Source organism: Garra rufa, chromosome 18 (genome assembly GCF_049309525.1).
Source record: "Garra rufa chromosome 18, GarRuf1.0, whole genome shotgun sequence".
NCBI lineage: Eukaryota > Metazoa > Chordata > Actinopteri > Cypriniformes > Cyprinidae > Garra > Garra rufa.
The window spans coordinates 11,842,355-11,870,009 of record NC_133378.1 but is presented as its reverse complement, the minus strand read 5'-3'; the positions used below and the strand labels follow the sequence as shown (position 1 = coordinate 11,870,009).

Genomic DNA, 27,655 nt, shown 5'->3' with positions numbered 1-27,655 from the left:
GAGGAGCTCAGTCAGAAAAGCGCATCTATTGACTTCCATTTAGATCTCAGGGTGATTTTCGGTGTTGTTGATATTATTTATTTCATATATTTATCTATTTTTTTTATTCCAAGGATTAGTTCCTGACGTGCTTATCCGCCCCATATACTCTACATAAAACGATTTAGAAAATGCCCTATAGTCATCAGTGTGAAACTGTGGTTGCTTCATCCGCCCTAGCGCTAGCGCTGATGAAAGTATCAGATAACACGTGACTACGCCGCTCGAAGCGCTTATGATTGAGCCACGGTTTAGAAGTTCGTTTATACCTGAACAAAGACACTGAGAAAGCTAAACATTCATCATTTTACAGAAATACACAGTGTATCTGAAAACGTCCGGCATCTAGCGCCGCCCATCGCTGCCGAACCCGCTACTACAGCTTCTACCTTTTTCTCAGGAGCCACGTCAGGAACGCTTTGTAAACTGAACGCCAAGCTGCGTTCAGACATGCGCAGAGAGGAATGACATTGCAGAACGGGCGTGGTTTGAATCTAATCTAAAAACCCGTACAATAACAACAGCAAAACCGTTCCAATATCAACAACAAACGAAAATTACCAATAAACGCTTACGATAAACACTGCGCGAGTGACAGCGGCGGACCGAGCATGTCTGTACACGGTACAAGTGCATCTCTTTATAATAACAGTCACACATTAAACGCTTTACATGATACTGGCTCAAAATAATAATCAAGTGATGTGTTTTTGCTTATTTCTTTATAACGTTTTCCTCGCGTTTTGAATCAGAAGTAGATTCATACTAGATGTGTATTTATTCATCACACCATTCTTCATTTAATGCGAAGTGAACGATCAAGAAAAAACGAAAGTAACAAATGTTAGCTGTTTGGAACGCTTTGTGTTGTTTGTCCAAATACCGCTGACAAATGATATTTGTATGGTACTAAAATATATTTAAACTATTATGTACACGTCTAAAATCAGGTCTGTTGTATGAACAATGTCGTTCTGTGATAAAAAGGTAGTATCAAGATACAAGGATATTTTTTATTACTATGATACTGTATGTTTGCCATGTTAATACCATGGTACATGGAAATTAGTATTGTATGGTGTTATCATGGTACTCCAATGTACTTCTCAAATAACATGGTACTAATTTGACTGTATTAAACTACCTACAAGGTACTAAACCAAACAGATACTGTCATGGCACATGTCCTAGTTGAGCTAATATTGAAATAATATCAATATCAATAATATCAAAATTGTGAGGTCAGTAATATGTTTCTCAGAGAAATCTTTTATGTTCACCATAGCTGCATTGATTGGATCAAGCCTACAGTCAAAATAGCAATATTATGAAATATTACCATTTAAAATAACTTTTCTATAGGAATATATTATAAAATGTTATCTATTTCTGTGAGCAAAGCTGAATTTCCAGTATCATTACTCCAGTCTTCAGTCACATGATCCTTAAGAAATCAGTCTAATATGGTGATGTTCTGTCCTAGAAACTTTTCAGATTATTATCAGTGTTGAAAACATTTTTTTCTTTATAAAAAATAAATGCATCAAAAGTGACAGTAAAGACATTTATAATATTATGAAAAATAAATGCTGTTCTTATGAACTTAGTATTAGTCGAAGAACCTTGAAAAAAAATTATTAGTGTTTTGTGAGCAGCAAATCAGCGCATTAGAATGATTTCTGAAAGATCTAACTTATATATCATAAATAGTACAAAATAATTTACAGTAAATTACAGTGTAAATCAGTTTGAAACGAAAAGAAAACAGATTTACAAAAGCATAAAGCCCGTAAAAATATCAGAATCTTCTTTCCAAGTCTTTGCTGTCTAGATAATGGTTGCAGGTCAGATGAAAATCTGTAGCGTGGTGGAACTTAGTGCCTCAGAAAGTTGCATTCAGATCCCAGGATGATTTTTGCTGTTGCTGGATATTATTTATTTCATCTCTTTATTTATTTTTTTGTGATTAGTGAGCGCATCCTCCATTGACTTGCATTTAGATCTCAGGGTAATTTTCTGTGTTGTTGGATATTATTTAATTCATATATTTATCTTTTTTTTATTCCAGCGATTATTTCCTGACGCACAAATTAAAATCTGCCCCATATACTCGATATAAAATGATTTAGAAAATGCCCTATCTAGCCATCAATGTGAAACTGTGATTAAAACTTACTGTTAGTCAGAGAAATCTTTTTTTATGTTCACAATAGCTGCATTGATTGGATCAAGCCTACAGTCAAAATAGCAATATTATGAAATATTACTATTTAAAATAACTGTTTACAGTTTACCCATGGGAATATATTATAAAATATTATTTATTTCTGTGATCAAAGCTGAATTTTCAGCATAATTACTTCAGTCTTCAGAAATTCTAATATGCTGATGTTCTGCTCTAGAAACATTTTTGATTATTATCAGTGTTAAAAAACAGTGCTAATATTAAAAAATATGAATATGTGATATACCATTCATAAAAGTTGTTCTGCAAGCTTTTTTTCTTTATAAAAAAATCAATGCATTAAAAGTGACAGTAAAGACATTTATGTTATGAAAAATAAATGCTGTTCTTATGAACTTTTTTATTCGTCGAAGAACCTTGAAAAAAATGTATTAGTGTTTTGTAAACAGCAAATCAGTGCATTAGAATGATTTCTAAAAGATCTAACTTATATATCGTAAATAGTACAAAATAAGTTATATACAGTAAAGTACAGTGTAAATCAGTTGGCAAACAAAGTCACATTCAGATGCCAGGATGATTTTCGCTGTTGCTGGATATTATTTATTTAATATCCTTATTTATTTTTTTATGATTAGTGATTAGTTGCTGACGTACAAATGAAACTCCGCCCAATAAACTCTATATAAAATGATTTAGAAAATGCCATATGTAGCCATCAATGTGAAACTGTGATTAAAACTTACGGTTAGTAAGATGTTTCTCAGAGAAATCTCTTATGTTCACCAAAATTGCATTGATTGGATCAAGCCTACAGTCAAAATAGCAATATTATGAAATATTACCATTTGAAGTAACTGTTTTCTATTGTAATGCATTTTAAAATGTAATTTATCCCTGTGATCAAAGCTTTAAAAAAAAAAAAAAATCAGCATCGTTATTCCAGTGATCCTTCAGAAATAATTGTAATATGATGATTTGCTGCTCAAGAAACAATAATTATTATCGAAAACAGTTTTGCTTCATATTTTTGTGGAAACTGTAGAACATTTTTTAATGAATCAAAAGTTCAAAATAGCAGAATATATTTGTAATCTTTTGTAGCACAAATGTAACCCTAAATTAATGTATCTATGCTGAATAAAAGTATTAATTTCTTTCAAGAAAAAGATTTTACTAATCTTAACTTTTGAACAATAGTGTATGTTCAGCTGAATCTCAATGGCACAAATCAACAGAAGTCAAATCTATGCTTCAAATGTCAGATAGTGTGTAATTATCACAACTAAAACTGTAGCTTTGTCACACTAAAATAATTCACACATATCTGTTGTTTCTGCCTCTAGTTAACAGGGAGAGAAGTATTTTATGCGGATTGAAGGCTGAGGCAGAAGAGGACAGCACAGAGAGCATGGACAATGACAGCATGCCGCTGATGAGATCCAGAGGCCCCAGTCCCCTCAGTGACAGTATGGTAGAGTATCACACAGTACACTTTCATACTTAGTGGAGAGGAATACAACAGGGCTGCTCGGGATGGTAAGTAAACCATCTGTGGCAGTCAGTTCAACATGTATTAAATATATTTACATATGAAAACAAACACAGTTTATATGTTGAAGGGTTCATTCACCCAAAAATGAAAATTAGCCCATTATTTACTCACCCTCAAGCCATCCTAGGTGTATATGACTTCCTTGTTTCAGACAAATTCAATCTAGTTATATTATATTATATTCTAGTCTTTCAAGCTTTATCATGGCAGTAAACAGGTGTTTCTCTTCATCAGGTCAAAAGAAGTCCAATAAAGTGCATCGATCCGAAATAAAAAGTGTCTCACACGGCTCCGGGGTGGGAATAAAGGCCTCCTGTAGCGAATCGATGCGTTTTTGTAAGAAAAATATCCATAATTGCAGGCTAGATTATAGTGATTATTAGGTTTTGAATATGGATATTTTTCTCACAAAAACACATTGATTCGCTATAGGAGGCCTTTATACACCCCCCGGTGTATTATTGGACTTGTTTTGACCTATTGAAGGGCGGAGCTAAAGATTGACGAGCACTCATGTGCCGATTGCCAACAAAAGACAGACATTTGATGCCGTTTCACTTAGGGCTGGGTATTGTGACCAATTTGGCAATTCGATTCGATTCTTATTTTTATGGTTTCGATTCGATTCGATTCGATATCGATTAGCTATCAATATTTCATTTAAAATGTTAGTTTTGCAGACATGGGATCCATATTTTGATATAAATGCTGGTAACTGAAACTCCCCTACTTAAGTTTATTACTGAAATACACATCTACATTAATAATAGGGTGCACACAGTTGTTTATTTTAAACAACTTTTATTTTAAATGAACACTGTAACAAGAAGTCATAAATATGTGCATCCATTGTACACCATGTAAACAAACTGCAAAATGCACATTACTGTAAAAAAATAAAAAGACTAAATGTGCAACAGTGAAATCTCTTAAGAACTTCAAACATGTTTAAGAAATAAAACATTTTTCTAAATTCAAAACAGGCCCATCATAAAGCCCTTGTCTGCATATACAAAACATTCTAACTGTCCATAAAACTAACAGTTCTTAACTACAGCCTAATAATTTTTGATCACCAGATTTTTCTGCAAAAAAAGCAGCTGATCAACATGTTCTGATCTGATCTAAGGCAGCCCCTTTGCGCTGTGATTAGATCACCAGCGGTTGAGAAAACTCTCTCAGCAGGAGCACTAGTGACACCTTCAGGACGAGAGGTGAATATTCATATCCTCTTACGTGAAGCACGTGCATTAAGAATCGATTCGGGGATTTCCCGAATCGATATCGTTGCGTTAAACTGAAGATCGATTAAAAATCGGAGAATCGATATTTTTTACCCAGCCCTAGTTTCACTTACCATCTGCAGTTCTTAAGCATGACTGGGATCTTTTATAGCTGGGACTGCTCCATCTTTCAGTATCAAACGATGTGCAAATCCAGCGTCCAACTGGGCCTTGTTTATAAAGCGTTTGTCAACAAACACACTTGCAAAACTCTGTTTCTTCCCTGGAAAAACAAACTGCATCCACTGGGAAGAACCACTGGGTTCTTCGGGAAGCTTTGCCTTACAACCAAAATCACACTTCTTTAGAGACATTCTTCCCGAATAAGTCCTGTGCAGCCGAATGAAGCGCGTTGATGGGCGCGCTCTTGCTCTCTCTGTGGTCGATGTGTGCACGGGCGCGCTCTTAAGGGAGAAATGCCCATACAAGGAGTTCCACCCTTCAGGATGTTATTGAATTGCCATGATCGAAAAAAAAAACTTTCAGAAACTTGTAAGAAACCCAGAAGTGTGTATTCGGCACAGAAATACTCTGTTATATGTCCAAATCATTTTTTTGAAACTTTGGCCATGTTTAGCATTAGAATCCAGCTCTTTAACAGTGCAAATAACTTAACATGCATGAAACAGCATTGGACCCCCCTTTAATATAACTCAGATTGGATTCGTCTGAAAGTAGTCTTGAGGGTGAGTAAATAATGGGCTAATCTCCTTTTTTTTTTTGGTGAATTAACCCTTTAAGTAGTCACTGTCTAATAACAGGCAAGAATATGTAATATGCGGATTCAGTTCTGTTGGTAATTTGACACCCTAAAATAGTCAGTTCTGTCTATTTTCTGCTAGATGTCTGAGACGAATGATGAGCTTCTTATTAATGAAGTCACACATGAATTACCACATGACTCACACGAGGTGATGGCTCTTCACAAACATATAATGAATATTGGATTCAGTATGTTGCCATAATACAATATATTGGTTTCTATTTTGGACCATTTTTTTGACAACGTTGTTGTTTTTTTTTGTTGTGCATGAAGGCAGAGAGCGTCATTTCAACTGAGATATACGGAGCTGATTTGCAGAGAACTCTGGGAGAAATTCTTGCATACTGTCAGGTACTGATGAGGCAGCTGATCCTTCACTAAGCCCAGCCTTTAAAACATTACTGACCAGTCCTGTCTTAGGAACCTTTGTGTGTTGTAAGCACGTTAAAGGGATAGTTCACCCAAAATTGAAAATTTCTATCAGTAATTACTCACTCTCATGCTGTTCCAAACCCATAAGACCTTTGTTCATCTTCAGAACACAAATTAAGATGTTTTTAATGAAACCCGAGAGCTTTCTGACTCTTTATAGACAGCAATGCAAGTGACACCTTCAGAGCCCAGAAAAGTAGTAAGAGCATCTATAAAATAGTCCATGTGACATCAGTGCTTCAAGCTCTGGGACATAGAACGTCCATCTCTCTTAGTTCATCTTCTGTATACTCAAATAAGTAAAGCTGCGCAAAAAATGGCAAATCGTCCTCTCTGTCGAAATCTCCAGACATGTTTACGAAGACTGTTTTATGTACAGCGTGCATCTGCTTCTGCTTGTAAACAAGGCGCAGCGCATCCAGGTTATACGGCAGAACGCCGGCTCCTGCGTCAGCAGCACCACACACGTGTCGTGATACTTTCATAAATGCATGGTGAAGACTGACATGGAAAGAAAGAAATTGTTGAAAAAAGTTTTTTTATTTTTGTTTTCTTTGCACACAAAAAGTATTCTTGCAACTTCATAAACCAAGGCTATCTTTTTGGGCCTTAAACGTCAGTTGTATTGCTGTCTATGCGGGGTCAGAAAGCTCTCAGATTTCCTAGCTGTTCCAAGATGTTCCATGGTCTTATCATGGGTTTGGATGACATGAGGGTGAGTAATTAATGACAGATTTTTTTTTTTTTTTTTTTGTGAACTTTAAACACAAAAGAAGATCATTTTTACGGCACATAAAATGCTTCAGACCCACATCACAACAATATCCTAACAGTTTGTTCAACGTTAAATTGCCAGTTTTATACAGCATTTATGAGCACATTTTTACTGAAATGGCTTGCATTTGCTCCTTTTGCATTAAAACTCAGTATGAGATTTACTGTAATTTTGTGCAGGTTACATATGGAGCCATTCTGAAACTTGATGAAAAGTTTGAGATGCTCCAGGCGAAAGTAGCAAGCATCCAGACCTGTCATCAGAATCCAGCTATCCAATCTCAGGTAAAAATAACACGCGTTATGTCATACATTACTCATGTATTATGATATGAATAATGATTATATTACAGTTTATGATTTACACATATGTTTGGTGGAAATTCTTTGTTTCAGGGTATATATCTTTTTTGTCTTTTTTTTCCTGTTTTGCTTTCAGTTTATTTAAAATCTTAATGCTAAACTAATTGAGAAATAGCTGCTAGCTGAAATTTAATTTCAATATTTTAAGTATTTTATTTATGTTTTTAATGGATTTAGTTTTAGTGAACTATAATAACCCTGCACCTAAGACAAAAATGCAAGCTTACAGTTGAAGAAACACACATGTACTGTTTTTACCATAAATGATCTTTCTCCTTTACTTTCTCCCTCTCATTTTAGAGGACGTATTTGTCATCCAGCTACAGAGACAGCTGCCAGGCCAAGTCTGAAAGCTTGATCGGCTCTGAAGCGTCTATGCCGCACCTCGTTCATGTTTCCTCTACGTCTCCTCTTCCATCTGTGGAGAGCAGGAAACCTCCCACGCTCTCTCCCGGCCCAGAGGTGCCCAGTCCTCCTCGACTTGTTATCCAGAGCCAGTCCCACATCTCAGTCAAGGCCACATCGCCAACCCACACAACACAAGAGGCTTTCAGCAGGAATAAAATGAGTCTAATGCAGCATCTTGAGCGAGTGAAGAGACCAGCTGAAGTAAGATCAGAGATCAGAGACCCAGCTTCAACTGCAGATCTGATGAAAACCAGTAAGAGAGTCCTATTCCAGTTTAATATCTAAACATCTTTAAGGGTGTGTTCACACTTGTAGTTTGGTTCGTTTGGGTCATTTGGTCTGGACCATAATGGAAAATGATACATTTGGTCCTGGTCCACTTAGCGTTCACACTTACATTTTTGAAAGCAACCTCAAAGATACCGAACCTAAAGGCATAGTGTTACATTTACAACCTGATTGGTTTGGTTGAGTGACGTATATTTCGTGACGGAACTCACCGAACACTCCACACAAAAGAAAAATTTGCGTTCAAATTAAAGCGACGCTGTGGGTGTATGACATCAAAGTACCCATTTACTAATTGGTCTGCTGATTACTGCTTTAAGTCAGATACACTTAATGCCATCTGCTGGACTGAGCGCGCTCATTGTTGTGTGAATATGGTTTTATTTTCACTACCTGCAAACTCACAAAAAACTCATAGGAAGGACTTTACCTCCTTGTTGCTCCATGCTTGCCCTTTGCTCATTTTGTTTTGGATAAACGACTTGTTACCTTTGTAAAATCATGTGGCATAGCTTCGCATCTTGTCATTACTTGCTGTTTTTGGTTCGTTTAGAAGTATTTGGTCCATGTTGCATTCATATTTCATACGAACCGCACCAGAGTTTGTTTGGAAGCGGACCAAGACCCATCTTTTTAGGAGTCTCGGTCTGCTTGTTTGGTGCGCACCAGGGTTCGGATGGCTGCATTCACACTTACTCAAAAGAACCGGACTAACAGAGCAATCGCACCAGAGTTCGTTTTAATTGGACCAAACATGACAAGTGTGAACACACCTTAAAACAAGAGAAGTTAAATTGGGAAGAACAATTCAGAGAATATATTTAAGTGTAAAGAAATAGTCTTCAACAATGGATCCTCTGCCGTGAATGGGTGCCGTCAGAATGAGGGTCCAAACAGATAAACTGATAAAAACATCACAGTAATCCACAAGAAATCCACACCACTCCAGTCCATCAGTTAACATCTTGTGAAGCAAACATTTTCATGTTTGTAGGAAACAAATCTATCATTAAGACGTTTTAACATTAACATTGTTGTGTCTGGCCAAAATATGAGTCTATAAACCATAATGATGTTTCCTCCAGTGAAAAAGTCTATCCCCTTTTGTACACTCACAGTAAAATCCATCAACATATTCGATTGTAAACAGTGTTAGATGTGCATATTTCTCTCCTGTAGCAATATTATAGATGCAGAAGTCGTATTTTAGACAGAAGTAATAGTTTGAAGATTAAAATAGTGGATTTGTTTCCTACAAACAGTTTTTTGCTTCACAAGATGTTGACTTATGGACTGGAGTGGTGTGGATTACTGTAATGTTTTTATCAGCTGTCTGGACTCCCATTCTGACGACACCCATTCACTACAAAGGATCCATTGTTGACCAAGTGATGTAATACCACGTTTCTCCAAATCTGTTCCCATGAAGAAACAAACTCATCTACATCTTGGATGGCCTCAGGGTGTATTTTTTGGGTAAACTGTTACTATAAGACTGATTTCATGCCAGAACAATCATCAATGCAGCAGTGTTTTATATTAAATTATGCCATCTGTTTCTGCTCCTGTAGGTTGTCTGGGCAACTCTGACAGGAAGGTGTTCCTCTCAAACTGTATCCTACAGAGGGCTGGTAAAATGGCACGACCCAATGCTGCGGTACGGTACCTGTCAAGAAACATCTTCACAGCAGAGGAACTGTCTCAAAGCAGCACCACTGGAAACACAAAGAGACGCCTAAAGAGACTCGACCCAAACAAGATCAATGCCATCAGAGGTGAGCTAGATGGAAATTTGAAAAATGGATCCTTCTGTGTTTGATCTGTCTTTTCTGTAGTTTTTACACATTAAGAAATGTGCTTTTCTCAGAGCTGACTTTTCCAAGAATACTTTTCTGAGACATTTTTTGCAATGAGCTATTTAATCAAATTCTTTGCCAGTGATTAAAATCTTTGAAGAGATTTTAATCAAGGCTGTATATCGTTATATTTATCCATGTCTAATGCAGTTTACAAAGCAGCATGAAAGTGACTAGTTTAAACAATGTGTGGATCTCCATAGAGTGGGCGGTAAAGAGATACCCAAAATTTGACCTTCGCGAGAAAGGCAAAGACTGGAAAATGTGTCTATCTGTAATCAACTCAACAGCCCGCTACTATCGTTTCATGGACAAGACACGGAAGGTGAGAATAAAAGTAATATTTTACAACACCCACCGTCATGACAGCACTCAACACCAGACTAGTCAACATTTGAAGTGGATCCAAACCTTTTATCAAAGTTGTCCTAAAACCAAAGCAGTACCCGTTCTTAAACAACTGTGATTTTGATTTTTTGATCAACTTCAAATGTTGACTACTGTATACTGTACAACAACTTATCACCAGTATCAGAACTACGGTGGCCGAGAGAGCTCAACGTGCTGCAACTTAAGAAAACACATGCAAACAGAAAAAAACGACAACAAATTAAGAAAAAATCTTCATCAGTTTGACAACACAGGCGCTGCAAATTCTCACAACACAACCAAACTCAGAAACGCGCTGCAAACACACAAACGCGCTGCAAACACACAAACGCGCTGCAAACACACAAACGCGCTGCAAACACACAAACGCGCTGCAAATAGCACGGACTCTGTTTCAGGGGGACCTCAAAAAGTGACGAACCCATCTGGGACCTGATTTGTTCAGTGGCTGTTGGTCAAAGCAGAGGTGTTGTCCGTGAACTATCACCTTTTAGTTCACCGACAACACCTCTGCTCTGACCAACAGCCACTGAACAATGTTATTAGTTCACTGGATTGACCAATCAGATTCCTGCAAAAATTTAAAATTGATATTGACTTAAAATGCTCTTTCTGTCAATCATCCACTGAAACAATCTTTCATTTATTTTGGTCCTGCAAATATACCCAGTACTTTTGGAATAATGTAAAGGCTTTCATTGCTGATAAAATTTTAAAAACATTTTCCTTGTCTTATAAACATGTGATTTTGGGCTATTTTATTAATGATCACTCCTCAAAGGATGTTGGTTTTATTATAAATTTAATGTTATTTTTCTGTATATTTCACTAGCCTGGCTATCGCCAGACCACGTTATGACTTCGTCATGATTCGTGGTCTGGGAACCACATGTTCATTTTCTCGTATTTGAGGCGTGGTTTACGAATGCCCAGAGCCGTTTATTGGGCGATACGAATGTCTATCAAATGCGCCTGTGCGTAGCTCATAGCCAATCGTTTCAATTATACCGGATGACGTATGTAGAGCGAACGCCAAAAGTTGCTCTTTTTTCAAAATAAACTTGCGTTCTAAACTACTTAGAACACTATACCGTGTCTACACCGGACGCGACAGTTGCCGCGCCGCAACAGCTAAAGTCTGTCTACACTGGACGCGACAAGGCGACCGTTGCAAATCATTTAAACTTTGTGTGAGCACGTCATAAATAGAACGCGGCAGCAGATTACTGTCGGGCCGCGTCGCGCCGCATTCAGTGTAGACAGCATAATAGGTTCTAATGTCATTTGTCGCGTCGGGTCACGCCGCTCGCGTCCGGTGTAGACACGAAAGATAACTTCGCGTCTGCTGCCATGCTGGATCCATAGTAACAAACTGCTTCGGTGAGTCGCATAGAATACGTCATCGTCTTGCTGCTCCCTCCCCGTTCTGTGATTGGTTCCCTATCTTAGGTGAAAATTAGGTCCATGGTTTCCAGACTGACTAGCAGCGCTGCGCAAGGCAGGATGGGGAAACCCAGGCTAATATTTCACATACATAAAAGCAAATTTGCAAAAAGCAAACATCTTTTTATGGTCCTTAAAAAGGAGATTCAAATGTATGTAGATATACTGTTAAAATCAAAAAACAAAAAAAGCTATTAAGACGGTTAATATATGCTTTTTAATATATGCAGTTTAATATGCAATTTTAAAATATATGATTCTGAGTTTGCATATATGATTTTTAAATTGTAGCACTTTGTGAATATGAAGTGCGTTATAAATAAAAATTATTGTTATTATGCTTCTCCTGTAACATTGTCTTGTGAACTTGTACCCTCTTTGACTGTGTATGTATATTTATTTTTTATTATTCTTTTCTTGTTCCCTATTGTTAAGGCATGTAAAATGCTTTTTGTCTTGTTGTAGATTATGTATTGCATGTCACTTGTTGTTAATAAAGCATTTAAAAAAAAAAAACAGCCACTGAACAAATAATCAGGTCCCAGATGGGTTCGTCACTTTTTGAGGTCCCCCTTTCCATTGTGGTCCGTGCTATTTGCAGCGCGTTCCTGTGTTTGCAGCGCGTTCCTGCGTTTGCAGCGCGTTCGTGCGTTTGCAGCGCCAGCGCGTTCGTGTTTGCAGCGCGTTCGTGTGTTTGCAGCGCGTTCGTGTGTTTGCAGCGCGTTCCTGTGTTTGCAGCACGTTCCTGTGTTTGCAGCGCCAGCGCGTTCGTGTGTTTGCAGCGCGTTCGTGTGTTTGCAGCGCGTTCGTGTGTTTGCAGCGCGTTCCTGTGTTTGCAGCGCGTTCCTGTGTTTGCAGCGCGTTCCTGTGTTTGCAGCGCGTTCCTGTGTTTGCAGCGCGTTCGTGTGTTTGCAGCGCGTTCCTGTGTTTGCAGCGCGTTCCTGTGTTTGCAGCGCGTTCCTGTGTTTGCAGCACGTTCCTGTGTTTGCAGCGCGTTCCTGTGTTTGCAGCGCCAGCGCGTTCGTGTGTTTGCAGCGTGTTCGTGTTTGCAGCGCGTTCCTGTGTTTGCAGCGCTTTCGTGTTTGCAGCGCTTTCGTGTTTGCAGCGCGTTCGTGTGTTTGCAGCGCGTTCGTGTGTTTGCAGCACGTTCGTGTGTTTGCAGCACGTTCGTGTGTTTGCAGCACGTTCGTGTGTTTGCAGCGCGTTCCTGTGTTTGCAGCGCCAGCGCGTTCGTGTGTTTGCAGCGCGTTCGTGTGTTTGCAGCGCGTTCGTGTGTTTGCAGCGCCAGCGCGTTCGTGTGTTTGCAGCGCGTTCGTGTGTTTGCAGCACGTTCGTGTGTTTGCAGCGCGTTCCTGTGTTTGCAGCGCGTTCCTGTGTTTGCAGCGCGTTCCTGTGTTTGCAGCGCGTTCCTGTGTTTGCAGCGCCAGCGCGTTCGTGTGTTTGCAGCGTGTTCGTGTTTGCAGCGCGTTCCTGTGTTTGCAGCGCTTTCGTGTTTGCAGCGCTTTCGTGTTTGCAGCGCGTTCGTGTGTTTACAGCGCCAGCGCGTTCGTGTGTTTGCAGCGCGTTCGTGTGTTTGCAGCGCGTTCCTGTGTTTGCAGCGCGTTCCTGTGTTTGCAGCGCGTTCCTGTGTTTGCAGCGCGTTCCTGTGTTTGCAGCGCGTTCCTGTGTTTGCAGCGCCAGCGCGTTCGTGTGTTTGCAGCGTGTTCGTGTTTGCAGCGCGTTCCTGTGTTTGCAGCGCTTTCGTGTTTGCAGCGCTTTCGTGTTTGCAGCACGTTCGTGTGTTTGCAGCGCCAGCGCGTTCGTGTGTTTGCAGCGCGTTCGTGTGTTTGCAGCACGTTCGTGTGTTTGCAGCGCGTTCCTGTGTTTGCAGCGCCAGCGCGTTCGTGTGTTTGCAGCGCGTTCGTGTGTTTGCAGCGCGTTCGTGTGTTTGCAGCGCCAGCGCGTTCGTGTGTTTGCAGCGCGTTCGTGTGTTTGCAGCGCGTTCGTGTGTTTGCAGCGCGTTCCTGTGTTTGCAGCGCGTTCCTGTGTTTGCAGCGCGTTCCTGTGTTTGCAGCGCCAGCGCGTTCGTGTGTTTGCAGCGCGTTCCTGTGTTTGCAGCGCTTTCGTGTTTGCAGCGCTTTCGTGTTTGCAGCGCGTTCGTGTGTTTACAGCGCCAGCGCGTTCGTGTGTTTGCAGCGCGTTCGTGTGTTTGCAGCGCGTTCGTGTGTTTGCAGCGCGTTCCTGTGTTTGCAGCGCTTTCGTGTGTCTGCAGCGGGTTCCTGTGTCGGCAGCGCGTTCCTGTGTTGGCAGCGGGTTCCTGTGTTGGCAGCGGGTTCCTGTGTTGGCAGCGGGTTCCTGTGTTGGCAGCGGGTTCCTGTGTTGGCAGCGGGTTCCTGTGTTGGCAGCGGGTTCCTGTGTTTGCAGCGGGTTCCTGTGTTTGCAGCGCGTTCCTGTGTTTGCAGCGCGTTCCTGTGTTTGCAGCGCGTTCCTGTGTTTGCAGCGCGTTCCTGTGTTTGCAGCGGGTTCCTGTGTTTGCAGCGGGTTCCTGTGTTTGCAGCGGGTTCCTGTGTTTGCAGCGGGTTCCTGTGTTTGCAGCGCGTTCCTGTGTTTGCAGCGCGTTCCTGTGTTTGCAGCGCGTTCGTGTGTTTGCAGCGCGTTCGTGTGTTTGCAGCGGGTTCCTGTGTTTGCAGCGGGTTCCTGTGTTTGCAGCGGGTTCCTGTGTTTGCAGCGGGTTCCTGTGTTTGCAGCGCGTTCGTGTGTTTGCAGCGGGTTCCTGTGTTTGCAGCGGGTTCCTGTGTTTGCAGCGCGTTCCTGTGTTTGCAGCGCGTTCCTGTGTTTGCAGCGCGTTCCTGTGTTTGCAGCGGGTTCCTGTGTTTGCAGCGGGTTCCTGTGTTTGCAGCGGGTTCCTGTGTTTGCAGCGCGTTCCTGTGTTTGCAGCGCGTTCCTGTGTTTGCAGCGCGTTCCTGTGTTTGCAGCGCGTTCGTGTGTTTGCAGCGCGTTCGTGTGTTTGCAGCGGGTTCCTGTGTTTGCAGCGGGTTCCTGTGTTTGCAGCGGGTTCCTGTGTTTGCAGCGGGTTCCTGTGTTTGCAGCGGGTTCCTGTGTTTGCAGCGGGTTCGTGTGTTTGCAGCGGGTTCCTGTGTTTGCAGCGGGTTCCTGTGTTTGCAGCGCGTTCGTGTGTTTGCAGCGGGTTCCTGTGTTTGCAGCGGGTTCCTGTGTTTGCAGCGGGTTCCTGTGTTTGCAGCGGGTTCCTGTGTTTGCAGCGCGTTCCTGTGTTTGCAGCGCGTTCCTGTGTTTGCAGCGCGTTCGTGTGTTTGCAGCGCGTTCCTGTGTTTGCAGCGCGTTCCTGTGTTTGCAGCGCGTTCGTGTGTTTGCAGCGGGTTCCTGTGTTTGCAGCGGGTTCCTGTGTTTGCAGCGGGTTCCTGTGTTTGCAGCGGGTTCCTGTGTTTGCAGCGGGTTCGTGTGTTTGCAGCAGGTTCCTGTGTTTGCAGCGGGTTCCTGTGTTTGCAGCGCGTTCGTGTGTTTGCAGCGGGTTCCTGTGTTTGCAGCGGGTTCCTGTGTTTGCAGCGGGTTCCTGTGTTTGCAGCGGGTTCGTGTGTTTGCAGCGGGTTCGTGTGTTTGCAGCGCGTTCCTGTGTTTGCAGCGCGTTCCTGTGTTTGCAGCGCGTTCGTGTGTTTGCAGCGCGTTCCTGTGTTTGCAGCGCGTTCCTGTGTTTGCAGCGCGTTCCTGTGTTTGCAGCGCGTTCCTGTGTTTGCAGCGCCAGCGCGTTCGTGTGTTTGCAGCGTGTTCGTGTTTGCAGCGCGTTCCTGTGTTTGCAGCGCTTTCGTGTTTGCAGCGCTTTCGTGTTTGCAGCGCGTTCGTGTGTTTGCAGCGCCAGCGCGTTCGTGTGTTTGCAGCGCGTTCGTGTGTTTGCAGCACGTTCGTGTGTTTGCAGCGCGTTCCTGTGTTTGCAGCGCGTTCGTGTGTTTGCAGCGCGTTCGTGTGTTTGCAGCGCGTTCGTGTGTTTGCAGCGCCAGCGCGTTCGTGTGTTTGCAGCGCGTTCGTGTGTTTGCAGCACGTTCGTGTGTTTGCAGCGCGTTCGTGTGTTTGCAGCGCGTTCCTGTGTTTGCAGCGCGTTCCTGTGTTTGCAGCGCGTTCCTGTGTTTGCAGCGCCAGCGCGTTCGTGTGTTTGCAGCGTGTTCGTGTTTGCAGCGCGTTCCTGTGTTTGCAGCGCTTTCGTGTTTGCAGCGCTTTCGTGTTTGCAGCGCGTTCGTGTGTTTACAGCGCCAGCGCCTTCGTGTGTTTGCAGCGCGTTCGTGTGTTTGCAGCACGTTCGTGTGTTTGCAGCGCGTTCCTGTGTTTGCAGCGCTTTCGTGTGTTTGCAGCGGGTTCCTGTGTTGGCAGCGCGTTCCTGTGTTGGCAGCGCGTTCCTGTGTTGGCAGCGGGTTCCTGTGTTGGCAGCGGGTTCCTGTGTTGGCAGCGGGTTCCTGTGTTTGCAGCGCGTTCCTGTGTTTGCAGCGCGTTCCTGTGTTTGCAGCGCGTTCCTGTGTTTGCAGCGCGTTCCTGTGTTTGCAGCGCGTTCCTGTGTTTGCAGCGGGTTCCTGTGTTTGCAGCGGGTTCCTGTGTTTTCAGCGGGTTCCTGTGTTTGCAGCGGGTTCCTGTGTTTGCAGCGGGTTCCTGTGTTTGCAGCGCGTTCGTGTGTTTGCAGCGCGTTCGTGTGTTTGCAGCGCGTTCCTGTGTTTGCAGCGCGTTCCTGTGTTTGCAGCGCGTTCCTGTGTTTGCAGCGCGTTCCTGTGTTTGCAGCGCCAGCGCGTTCGTGTGTTTGCAGCGTGTTCGTGTTTGCAGCGCGTTCCTGTGTTTGCAGCGCTTTCGTGTTTGCAGCGCTTTCGTGTTTGCAGCGCGTTCGTGTGTTTACAGCGCCAGCGCGTTCGTGTGTTTGCAGCGCGTTCGTGTGTTTGCAGCACGTTCGTGTGTTTGCAGCGCGTTCCTGTGTTTGCAGCGCTTTCGTGTGTTTGCAGCGGGTTCCTGTGTTGGCAGCGCGTTCCTGTGTTTGCAGCGAGTTCCTGTGTTTGCAGCGGGTTCCTGTGTTTGCAGCGGGTTCCTGTGTTTGCAGCGCGTTCCTGTGTTTGCAGCGGGTTCCTGTGTTTGCAGCGGGTTCCTGTGTTTGCAGCGCGTTCCTGTGTTTGCAGCGGGTTCCTGTGTTTGCAGCGGGTTCCTGTGTTTGCAGCGGGTTCCTGTGTTTGCAGCGCGTTCGTGTGTTTGCAGCGCGTTCGTGTGTTTGCAGCGCGTTCGTGTGTTTGCAGCGGGTTCCTGTGTTTGCAGCGGGTTCCTGTGTTTGCAGCGGGTTCCTGTGTTTGCAGCGGGTTCGTGTGTTTGCAGCGGGTTCCTGTGTTTGCAGCGGGTTCCTGTGTTTGCAGCGCGTTCGTGTGTTTGCAGCGCGTTCCTGTGTTTGCAGCGCGTTCCTGTGTTTGCAGCGCGTTCCTGTGTTTGCAGCGCGTTCCTGTGTTTGCAGCGCCAGCGCGTTCCTGTGTTTGCAGCGTGTTCGTGTTTGCAGCGCGTTCCTGTGTTTGCAGCGCTTTCGTGTTTGCAGCGCTTTCGTGTTTGCAGCGCGTTCGTGTGTTTACAGCGCCAGCGCGTTCGTGTGTTTGCAGCGCGTTCGTGTGTTTGCAGCGCGTTCCTGTGTTTGCAGCGCGTTCCTGTGTTTGCAGCGCGTTCCTGTGTTTGCAGCGCGTTCCTGTGTTTGCAGCGCGTTCCTGTGTTTGCAGCGCCAGCGCGTTCGTGTGTTTGCAGCGTGTTCGTGTTTGCAGCGCGTTCCTGTGTTTGCAGCGCTTTCGTGTTTGCAGCGCTTTCGTGTTTGCAGCACGTTCGTGTGTTTGCAGCGCCAGCGCGTTCGTGTGTTTGCAGCGCGTTCGTGTGTTTGCAGCACGTTCGTGTGTTTGCAGCGCGTTCCTGTGTTTGCAGCGCCAGCGCGTTCGTGTGTTTGCAGCGCGTTCGTGTGTTTGCAGCGCGTTCGTGTGTTTGCAGCGCCAGCGCGTTCGTGTGTTTGCAGCGCGTTCGTGTGTTTGCAGCGCGTTCGTGTGTTTGCAGCGCGTTCCTGTGTTTGCAGCGCGTTCCTGTGTTTGCAGCGCGTTCCTGTGTTTGCAGCGCCAGCGCGTTCGTGTGTTTGCAGCGCGTTCCTGTGTTTGCAGCGCTTTCGTGTTTGCAGCGCTTTCGTGTTTGCAGCGCGTTCGTGTGTTTACAGCGCCAGCGCGTTCGTGTGTTTGCAGCGCGTTCGTGTGTTTGCAGCACGTTCGTGTGTTTGCAGCGCGTTCCTGTGTTTGCAGCGCTTTCGTGTGTCTGCAGCGGGTTCCTGTGTCGGCAGCGCGTTCCTGTGTCGGCAGCGGGTTCCTGTGTCGGCAGCGGGTTCCTGTGTTGGCAGCGGGTTCCTGTGTTGGCAGCGGGTTCCTGTGTTGGCAGCGGGTTCCTGTGTTTGCAGCGGGTTCCTGTGTTTGCAGCGCGTTCCTGTGTTTGCAGCGCGTTCCTGTGTTTGCAGCGCGTTCCTGTGTTTGCAGCGCGTTCCTGTGTTTGCAGCGGGTTCCTGTGTTTGCAGCGGGTTCCTGTGTTTGCAGCGGGTTCCTGTGTTTGCAGCGGGTTCCTGTGTTTGCAGCGCGTTCCTGTGTTTGCAGCGCGTTCCTGTGTTTGCAGCGCGTTCGTGTGTTTGCAGCGCGTTCGTGTGTTTGCAGCGCGTTCGTGTGTTTGCAGCGGGTTCCTGTGTTTGCAGCGGGTTCCTGTGTTTGCAGCGGGTTCCTGTGTTTGCAGCGGGTTCCTGTGTTTGCAGCGCGTTCGTGTGTTTGCAGCGGGTTCCTGTGTTTGCAGCGGGTTCCTGTGTTTGCAGCGGGTTCCTGTGTTTGCAGCGCGTTCCTGTGTTTGCAGCGCGTTCCTGTGTTTGCAGCGCGTTCCTGTGTTTGCAGCGGGTTCCTGTGTTTGCAGCGGGTTCCTGTGTTTGCAGCGCGTTCCTGTGTTTGCAGCGCGTTCCTGTGTTTGCAGCGCGTTCGTGTGTTTGCAGCGCGTTCGTGTGTTTGCAGCGGGTTCCTGTGTTTGCAGCGGGTTCGTGTGTTTGCAGCGGGTTCCTGTGTTTGCAGCGGGTTCCTGTGTTTGCAGCGGGTTCGTGTGTTTGCAGCGGGTTCCTGTGTTTGCAGCGGGTTCCTGTGTTTGCAGCGCGTTCGTGTGTTTGCAGCGGGTTCCTGTGTTTGCAGCGGGTTCCTGTGTTTGCAGCGGGTTCCTGTGTTTGCAGCGGGTTCCTGTGTTTGCAGCGCGTTCCTGTGTTTGCAGCGCGTTCCTGTGTTTGCAGCGCGTTCGTGTGTTTGCAGCGCGTTCCTGTGTTTGCAGCGCGTTCGTGTGTTTGCAGCGGGTTCCTGTGTTTGCAGCGGGTTCCTGTGTTTGCAGCGGGTTCCTGTGTTTGCAGCGGGTTCCTGTGTTTGCAGCGGGTTCGTGTGTTTGCAGCGGGTTCCTGTGTTTGCAGCGGGTTCCTGTGTTTGCAGCGCGTTCGTGTGTTTGCAGCGGGTTCCTGTGTTTGCAGCGGGTTCCTGTGTTTGCAGCGGGTTCCTGTGTTTGCAGCGGGTTCGTGTGTTTGCAGCGGGTTCGTGTGTTTGCAGCGCGTTCCTGTGTTTGCAGCGCGTTCCTGTGTTTGCAGCGCGTTCCTGTGTTTGCAGCGCGTTCGTGTGTTTGCAGCGCGTTCCTGTGTTTGCAGCGCGTTCCTGTGTTTGCAGCGCGTTCCTGTGTTTGCAGCGCGTTCCTGTGTTTGCAGCGCCAGCGCGTTCGTGTGTTTGCAGCGTGTTCGTGTTTGCAGCGCGTTCCTGTGTTTGCAGCGCTTTCGTGTTTGCAGCGCTTTCGTGTTTGCAGCGCGTTCGTGTGTTTGCAGCGCCAGCGCGTTCGTGTGTTTGCAGCGCGTTCGTGTGTTTGCAGCACGTTCGTGTGTTTGCAGCGCGTTCCTGTGTTTGCAGCGCCAGCGCGTTCGTGTTTGCAGCGCGTTCGTGTGTTTGCAGCGCGTTCGTGTGTTTGCAGCGCGTTCGTGTGTTTGCAGCGCCAGCGCGTTCGTGTGTTTGCAGCGCGTTCGTGTGTTTGCAGCACGTTCGTGTGTTTGCAGCGCGTTCGTGTGTTTGCAGCGCGTTCCTGTGTTTGCAGCGCGTTCCTGTGTTTGCAGCGCGTTCCTGTGTTTGCAGCGCCAGCGCGTTCGTGTGTTTGCAGCGTGTTCGTGTTTGCAGCGCGTTCCTGTGTTTGCAGCGCTTTCGTGTTTGCAGCGCTTTCGTGTTTGCAGCGCGTTCGTGTGTTTACAGCGCCAGCGCGTTCGTGTGTTTGCAGCGCGTTCGTGTGTTTGCAGCACGTTCGTGTGTTTGCAGCGCGTTCCTGTGTTTGCAGCGCTTTCGTGTGTTTGCAGCGGGTTCCTGTGTTGGCAGCGCGTTCCTGTGTTGGCAGCGCGTTCCTGTGTTGGCAGCGGGTTCCTGTGTTGGCAGCGGGTTCCTGTGTTGGCAGCGGGTTCCTGTGTTTGCAGCGCGTTCCTGTGTTTGCAGCGCGTTCCTGTGTTTGCAGCGCGTTCCTGTGTTTGCAGCGCGTTCCTGTGTTTGCAGCGCGTTCCTGTGTTTGCAGCGCGTTCCTGTGTTTGCAGCGGGTTCCTGTGTTTGCAGCGGGTTCCTGTGTTTTCAGCGGGTTCCTGTGTTTGCAGCGGGTTCCTGTGTTTGCAGCGCGTTCGTGTGTTTGCAGCGCGTTCGTGTGTTTGCAGCGCGTTCGTGTGTTTGCAGCGCGTTCCTGTGTTTGCAGCGCGTTCCTGTGTTTGCAGCGCGTTCCTGTGTTTGCAGCGCGTTCCTGTGTTTGCAGCGCCAGCGCGTTCGTGTGTTTGCAGCGTGTTCGTGTTTGCAGCGCGTTCCTGTGTTTGCAGCGCTTTCGTGTTTGCAGCGCTTTCGTGTTTGCAGCGCGTTCGTGTGTTTACAGCGCCAGCGCGTTCGTGTGTTTGCAGCGCGTTCGTGTGTTTGCAGCACGTTCGTGTGTTTGCAGCGCGTTCCTGTGTTTGCAGCGCTTTCGTGTGTTTGCAGCGGGTTCCTGTGTTGGCAGCGCGTTCCTGTGTTTGCAGCGAGTTCCTGTGTTTGCAGCGGGTTCCTGTGTTTGCAGCGGGTTCCTGTGTTTGCAGCGGGTTCCTGTGTTTGCAGCGGGTTCCTGTGTTTGCAGCGGGTTCCTGTGTTTGCAGCGCGTTCCTGTGTTTGCAGCGGGTTCCTGTGTTTGCAGCGGGTTCCTGTGTTTGCAGCGGGTTCCTGTGTTTGCAGCGCGTTCGTGTGTTTGCAGCGCGTTCGTGTGTTTGCAGCGCGTTCGTGTGTTTGCAGCGGGTTCCTGTGTTTGCAGCGGGTTCCTGTGTTTGCAGCGGGTTCCTGTGTTTGCAGCGGGTTCGTGTGTTTGCAGCGGGTTCCTGTGTTTGCAGCGGGTTCCTGTGTTTGCAGCGCGTTCGTGTGTTTGCAGCGGGTTCCTGTGTTTGCAGCGGGTTCCTGTGTTTGCAGCGGGTTCCTGTGTTTGCAGCGGGTTCCTGTGTTTGCAGCGGGTTCCTGTGTTTGCAGCAGGTTCGTGTGTTTGCAGCGGGTTCGTGTGTTTGCAGCGCGTTCCTGTGTTTGCAGCGCGTTCGTGTGTTTGCAGCGGGTTCCTGTGTTTGCAGCGCGTTCGTGTGTTTGCAGCGGGTTCCTGTGTTTGCAGCGCGTTCGTGTGTTTGCAGCGGGTTCCTGTGTTTGCAGCGCGTTCGTGTGTTTGCAGCGCGTTCGTGTGTTTGGTTGTGTTGTGAGAATTTGCAGCGCCTGTGTTGTCAAACTGATGAAGATGTTTTGTTAATTTGTTGTCGTTTTTTTCTGTTTGCATGTGTTTTCTTAAGTTGCAGCGTGTTGAGCTCTCTCGGCCACCGTACAGAACCACTCAGACAACTTTCAAGATTTATTTACTTATTTTTATTAAAACCCATTTGGCAAGAGTTTTATCTGAATTACTTCCACTACATTGACATGCGCTTATTTAGACCTCTTTTCCCAAATGCATGGACTGTTGATTGTTGTCCACACTTACAGTATAATTAACTAATATTATTATTTTAGCTTTTCTGCTTGTTTAAAGCAAAAGTGTTCTCTACAAAGTAAGTTTTTGTACTTTCTTTGTTGGGGAACCTGACATTTAAAGTGACTTTAAGGATCTTTAGATGTTACCCATCTAAGGGGCTGTTTACATAACACAGATTTTTTTTTTTTGCATTTTGGCCATTCATTTACATGACAACTGCATTTTGGGTGCTTGGGGCAAACTACAAAGATGCGAATTTGTGAAAACAGTGACATCATGCACGGGGTATTACAAGTTTAGTCTATAGGTATGTGCACAGACGTGTAGTGTTTTATAGGTGAAGGTAAGATTGCCAGCTACTGTCTATTATACAACGGCTTTGGTCATTTTCGCAGATCCGTAATGAAAGGGGATCGTTTTTGACAAAGTACGTGAAAATTCTTTAAAAAATGCGAAATAAACACTTCTCCGTTTTTAGTACATTGTTGTAAATGCACCCTAAAACTTTTTTTATCAGCTAATAATAATAGAGCACTTATAAAGATTTGCACATACTATTTAAATTAACTAATAAATAAAAAGCTAAAAGATGATAAAAAGTACACTTTCCCTAATATACATTTTAATCTAAAAATGTTAAAAAGCAGTTATAAAGCCTAGCAATAAAGCACAGTTAAACGAGACGTTCACAAGTCGTTTACAGATAATTTACTCACCCCCTTATCATCCAAGTTGTTCCTGTCTTTCTCTCTTTAGTTGTAAAGAAATAGTTTTTTGAGGAAAACATTCCAGAATTTCTCCATATAGTAGACTTCTATGGTGCCCTTGAGTTTGAACTTCCAAAATGCAGTTTAAATGCGGCTTCAAACGGCTCTAAAAGCTCTGCCTGAACTCTGTGTATTCCGGTTCAAGACAGTTAGGGTATGTGGAAAAAAAACTCTAACTTCAAAATCACCCTATATCGCTGTTTTACCTTTTTTTGTAAAAGGCTTTTGATCATCTTTGCATGTTCACTTTGTAAACACTGGGTCGGTACTTCTGCAGCGATGTAGGATGATTTTAAAGTGGGAGAAGAAAATGAGATGGGACTTTTTCAACATACCCTAACAGAGCTAGACAAGACGAGCATTTGAGGTTTAAAAGTATATAAATTGTCACTTTTTTTTTTTTTTTTAGAAAATAACCAATTGTTTCGCAAGATTAAACCCTTCTTCCTCGGCCTGTTTAGAGCCGTTTAAAGCTGAATTTTGGAAGTTCAAACTATATGGAGAGAAATCCTGAAATGTTGTCCTCAAAAAAGTATTTCTTTACGACTGAAGAAAGAAAGACATGAACATCTTGGATGACAAGGGGGTGAGTACATTATCTGTAAAATTTTTGTTCTAGAAGTGGACTTCTTTAAAAAGCATAGCACTGTTATTTGTTGAACTCCATTAATCACACAAGATTTTTCCTGGAAAAGTATTTTTGTTGTTAAAAGTTACCATTGTTTCCTTTACAGCTAAAGGTAAAGGAAAATGCAAGAGTTGAGAACACAACAGAATCAACACCTACAGCAGGTACATGTGGAGCAGCTGCAGAGATTGATGTTGAACTGTCTGACAGCGACACGGAGCAGAAACAGCCGGAAACGCTGATAAGCCACATCACAGAAGATAATGACATGCCCACTGACTGGGAATCTAACAGTGGTCAGTGCTGATTGAAATATCACTTATGAACAAGGTCAAAAGACATTAATTTGAATCTTGCTTGATTTAAAAAAAAAAACATGGTTGTGAGTAGATATAGTATCTCACAAAAGTGAGTACACTTCTCACATTTCAGCAACCATTTTTGTATACCTTCTCAAGGGACAATCCTATAAAAATAAAAAAATTGATATATTTTAGAGTAGTCAATGTGCAGCTTGTATAGTGGTATAGATTTACTGTCCTCTGAAAATAACTCAACTTACAGCCTTTACTGTCAAAATAGCTGGCAACAAAACTGAGTACACCCTAATGCTGCGTTCACACCAAACGCGAATATGCGTCTGGCGCGAGTGATTTCAATGTTAAGTCAATGGTAAGACGCGTTTACGCGCGTCTGGAGTTCTTGCGGCGCGAATTGGCGTTTAGCGCGGCGCGGTAGACGCGAATTCGCCTCATTCGCGCGTCTAGTTCGCGCGAATTGAGCGTCTGGCGCGTTACGCGCGAATTGTGCTTTTTGTGCATCATGCGTTTGACGCGAATTCGCGTCTGCCGCCCGAGTTGAAAAATCTGAACTTCTGCGTCAATTCGCGCCGCGTTAACCAATCAGGAGCCTGCTTGATGCTGTGGCGGCAGGCCCGCCCGGAGTCACTCATTCAAATATGAAACATGAATACTAAATGCCTAGTGCGGTTCTAATGCACAACAAAGCAAGTGTTTTATCACATATATGACACATATTCATTTTGTATTGAATGCTATTTAATCCATATCTAAATCTTAATTATATGAAACATATAGAACAATAATAACTATAATAGTGTGTATACTTTAGTGTGTCTGGACAGTGTTGTGTGAGGAAAATAAAGAAATCACAGGACAGGTTAAATACTTTTGGAGGCTGGCTCCATTTATCATCAAAACAAAAATAAATAACAGATTTTACAGTAATAACCTGAACAAAGAAATGGCACAGACCTATAGAATTATTATACATCAAAAGAGGAATGACATAAACGAGTAGTTCACTTTTAAAATGAAAATTCTGTCATCATATACTGCTCCAACGCACAGAGGGAAGTTCCGCCGCTCCTGAAATCCCCTCGCTCCGATGCGGGAAAGCAGGTCATCGAACTGGGCGCGGGACAGGCGGAAGTACCGCTGAAAGCGGCCGTCATCCAGGCGCAGCTCCTGGAGCAAGTGATGAAACTCGCCGAACTGGGTTCGCCTACGAAGGGTCTGGTGGACCCAAATACGGCGACGATGATCCGTACGCGGCTGTTCTGCTCTCCAGAGCAAATACAGAGCGGTGACTCTCTCGATAAATGACCGAACAACAACAGAATCTTGTAAAAAAGATGGCCGCCAACGGGGTTTGAAACTTTCGCCTCTGACGCGCGTGACGCGCGTAAATTTCGCTTCAAACTTTTGTTTTTACGCGCGTCGATTTCGCTCTTGACGCGCGAATGAACACAAAGTGGTCACGCGAATAACTAGACGCGGCAGGCGCGAATTTAGACGCATATTCGCGTTTGGTGTGAACGCAGCATTAGTGATAACAGCAGTATGTAGTTTTACCATGCAAAGCCACATGTCCTATTTTGTCTGCTTGGCAGGACCATACAAAGTTGTGTATCTTGTACTAGAGCCGTTAAAAAATGTAGGTGCTTTAAGTACAATTCTCTCATACTGACCACTGGATGTTCAACATGGCATCTCATGGTAAAGAACTCACTGAGGATTTGAGAAACTGAGTTACACTACAGTGGTCAGGGATATACAGAGGTTTTCCAAGATGGGCTCCATTCAGAACAGGCCTTGCAAGAGTCGATCAACGAAGTTGAGCACTCGTTCTGTGCATCAGGTGCAGAACCTGGCTTCAAAAAACAGATGCATGAGTGCTGCTAGCATTGCTTTAAAGGTTGCAGAAGTAGAAGGTCAGCTTGTCAGTGCTCAACCCATACACGCACACTGCAACAAGTCAGTTTGCATAGGCGTCATCTTAGAAGGAAGCCTCTTCTAAAGCTGGCTCACAATAAAGCCCGCAAACAGTTTGCTGAAGACAACCTGTCCAAGACCATGAATTACTGGAACCATGTCCTGTGGTCTGATGAGACTATAAGATAAACTTGTTTGGCTCAGATGGTGTCCAGCATGTGTGGTGATGGCCTGGTGAGGAGTACCAAGAAAATTGCGTCTTGCCTACAGTCAAGCATGGTGGTGGTAGCATCATGGTCTGGGGCTGCATGAGTGCTGCTGGTACTGGAGAGCTACTGTTCATTGAGGGAAACATGGATTTCATTATGTACTGTACATTCTGAAGCAGAACATGATGCCTTCTGTTCAGAAACTGGGCCTAACGGCAGTTTTCCATCATGATAAAGACCCCAAACACAACACTAAGTTGACAACTGCCTTGCTGAGGAAGCTGAAGGTGAAGGTGATGGGGTAACCAAGTATGTCTCCAGACCTGAATCCTGTTAAGCACCTGTGGGCCATCCTCAAGCGTAAGGTGGAGAAGCACCATGTGTCTAACATCCAGCAGCTCCATGAGCTCTGGTCAATTTCATGCCCAGGATGATTAAGGCAGTGCCAGATAACAATGGCGCTAACACAATATATTGACACTTTAGACAAGTTCACTTAGGGTGTACTCACTTTTGTTGCCAGCTATTTTGACAATAATGGCTGTATGTCGAGTTATTTTCTGAGGACAGTAAATCTATACTGCTATACAAGCTGCACACACTGACGTTTCATTTCTATAGTATTGTCCCTTGAGGAGATGTACTAAAATGGTTTCTGAAATGTGAGGGGTGTACTCACTTTTGCGACATACTGTATTTTACGTTGACATTAATGACAGCCTTTGTGAAAATGAATGGTTAAATAAAAAGCACAACTGAAATTAATGTTATTTAACCCTTGTGTGACCTTATCGACATTTTTATCATTGTGCCTCTGTTAAAGCCAACTGCATAAATGTTGACACAGGTCTGTATTTTTATTGGAATTGTAATATATCACCCTCATTTCCTTTAATAAATCTATTTTACACTAGGTACAAAAAAATGTTTTCCTCTCAGGACCTTAAGGACAAAAATGTCCTCATTGAAACCCATTAAAAACGGCAATTTTTAATCCCAGGGCCATTAAACTATAAAATGATGGAATATTTGTTAATAGGCATCAAAATTAAAATTTTTACTTTATTTTTTTTACTAGATGGTGCCCTTTTTTCAAGTTACTCAAATACTCGCTTTATTCCTGTTTAGTCTATTATAGTCAACTGGATAACTTATGCAGCTATAATTGTGTGGATATGTTGGTATGGATGTCAGAGTGTGGTTTGTATGCATGTCCTAAATAACATTTTTGTGTGTTTGTATGTAAAGAGAAAAAGTTTGGAGACCCCTGAGGTAGACACACAGCATACACAGTGTTACAAATATTTGCCACTATGTATTACTATGCATCACTATGTTTTACACATTTTGTGAAAATGGTAATACTTTGATATCTTCAGCAAAATAATTGCAAATATGTTGTAAATATTCAGACATACTTCTTTGGATCTGCTCTGAACGCATTTACTGATGTCCTATTCCTTATTTTCTTGTTTTTTAGTGTATCTTGGCCCCCCTCATCGGGATGTGAGGGTTCCCGAGTTTGCCTTGTCTGCAGCACATCTGCGAACACGTCCTGAGCTCATCGCTCGATACCTCATTAAGTTTATCTTCACAGAGGATGTGCTGGTACGCAGTAACGTTTACGGCGGGGTGAGACGCGGCATTCAGGCTCTCGACCACAACAAGATCTCTGCACTACGAGGTGAGATTTCTTTTTATTAAATGGTAGTATACTGGACACCTGAGGTAGTTGTGAATAAAAAATAGTTCTCTGTTTCTCCTCCTCTTCAGAGCACCTGTTGGAGCGTTTTCCCTGGATGAAGCTGGAGGAAGACGGAAGCGACTGGAAGGTTTGCGTAGGCGCTATAAACAGCACCATCCGCAAGTTTCGGTACGAGCGCAAGATGGGCATTAAGAGAGGGATACGGTAGTGTATCTCAGTGACTGCTCAATGACTTTTGTTTTTGTGTCAAGAAATGCTGTCAGTAGCTTGTACTGGTTGTTTTTCTAGAATGTGTGACTAGTATTTAACTGAA

The 27,655-nt window shown here is 44.6% G+C and overlaps 1 protein-coding gene across 1 annotated transcript; it reads left to right on the top strand.

Moving 5' to 3' along the window:
* The first annotated feature begins 540 nt into the window (after window positions 1-540).
* On the top strand, window positions 541-27,614 carry LOC141291544 (BEN domain-containing protein 2). Its single transcript, XM_073823696.1, has 11 exons — window positions 541-663; window positions 3,571-3,698; window positions 5,905-5,973; window positions 6,099-6,176; window positions 7,212-7,316; window positions 7,695-8,055; window positions 9,662-9,865; window positions 10,150-10,271; window positions 23,301-23,490; window positions 27,118-27,321; window positions 27,411-27,614. The coding sequence occupies exons 1-11, from the start codon at window positions 651-653 to the stop codon at window positions 27,548-27,550; spliced, it is 1,614 nt and encodes a 537-aa protein (XP_073679797.1). The 5' UTR covers window positions 541-650; the 3' UTR covers window positions 27,551-27,614.
* Window positions 27,615-27,655: the final 41 nt, after the last annotated feature.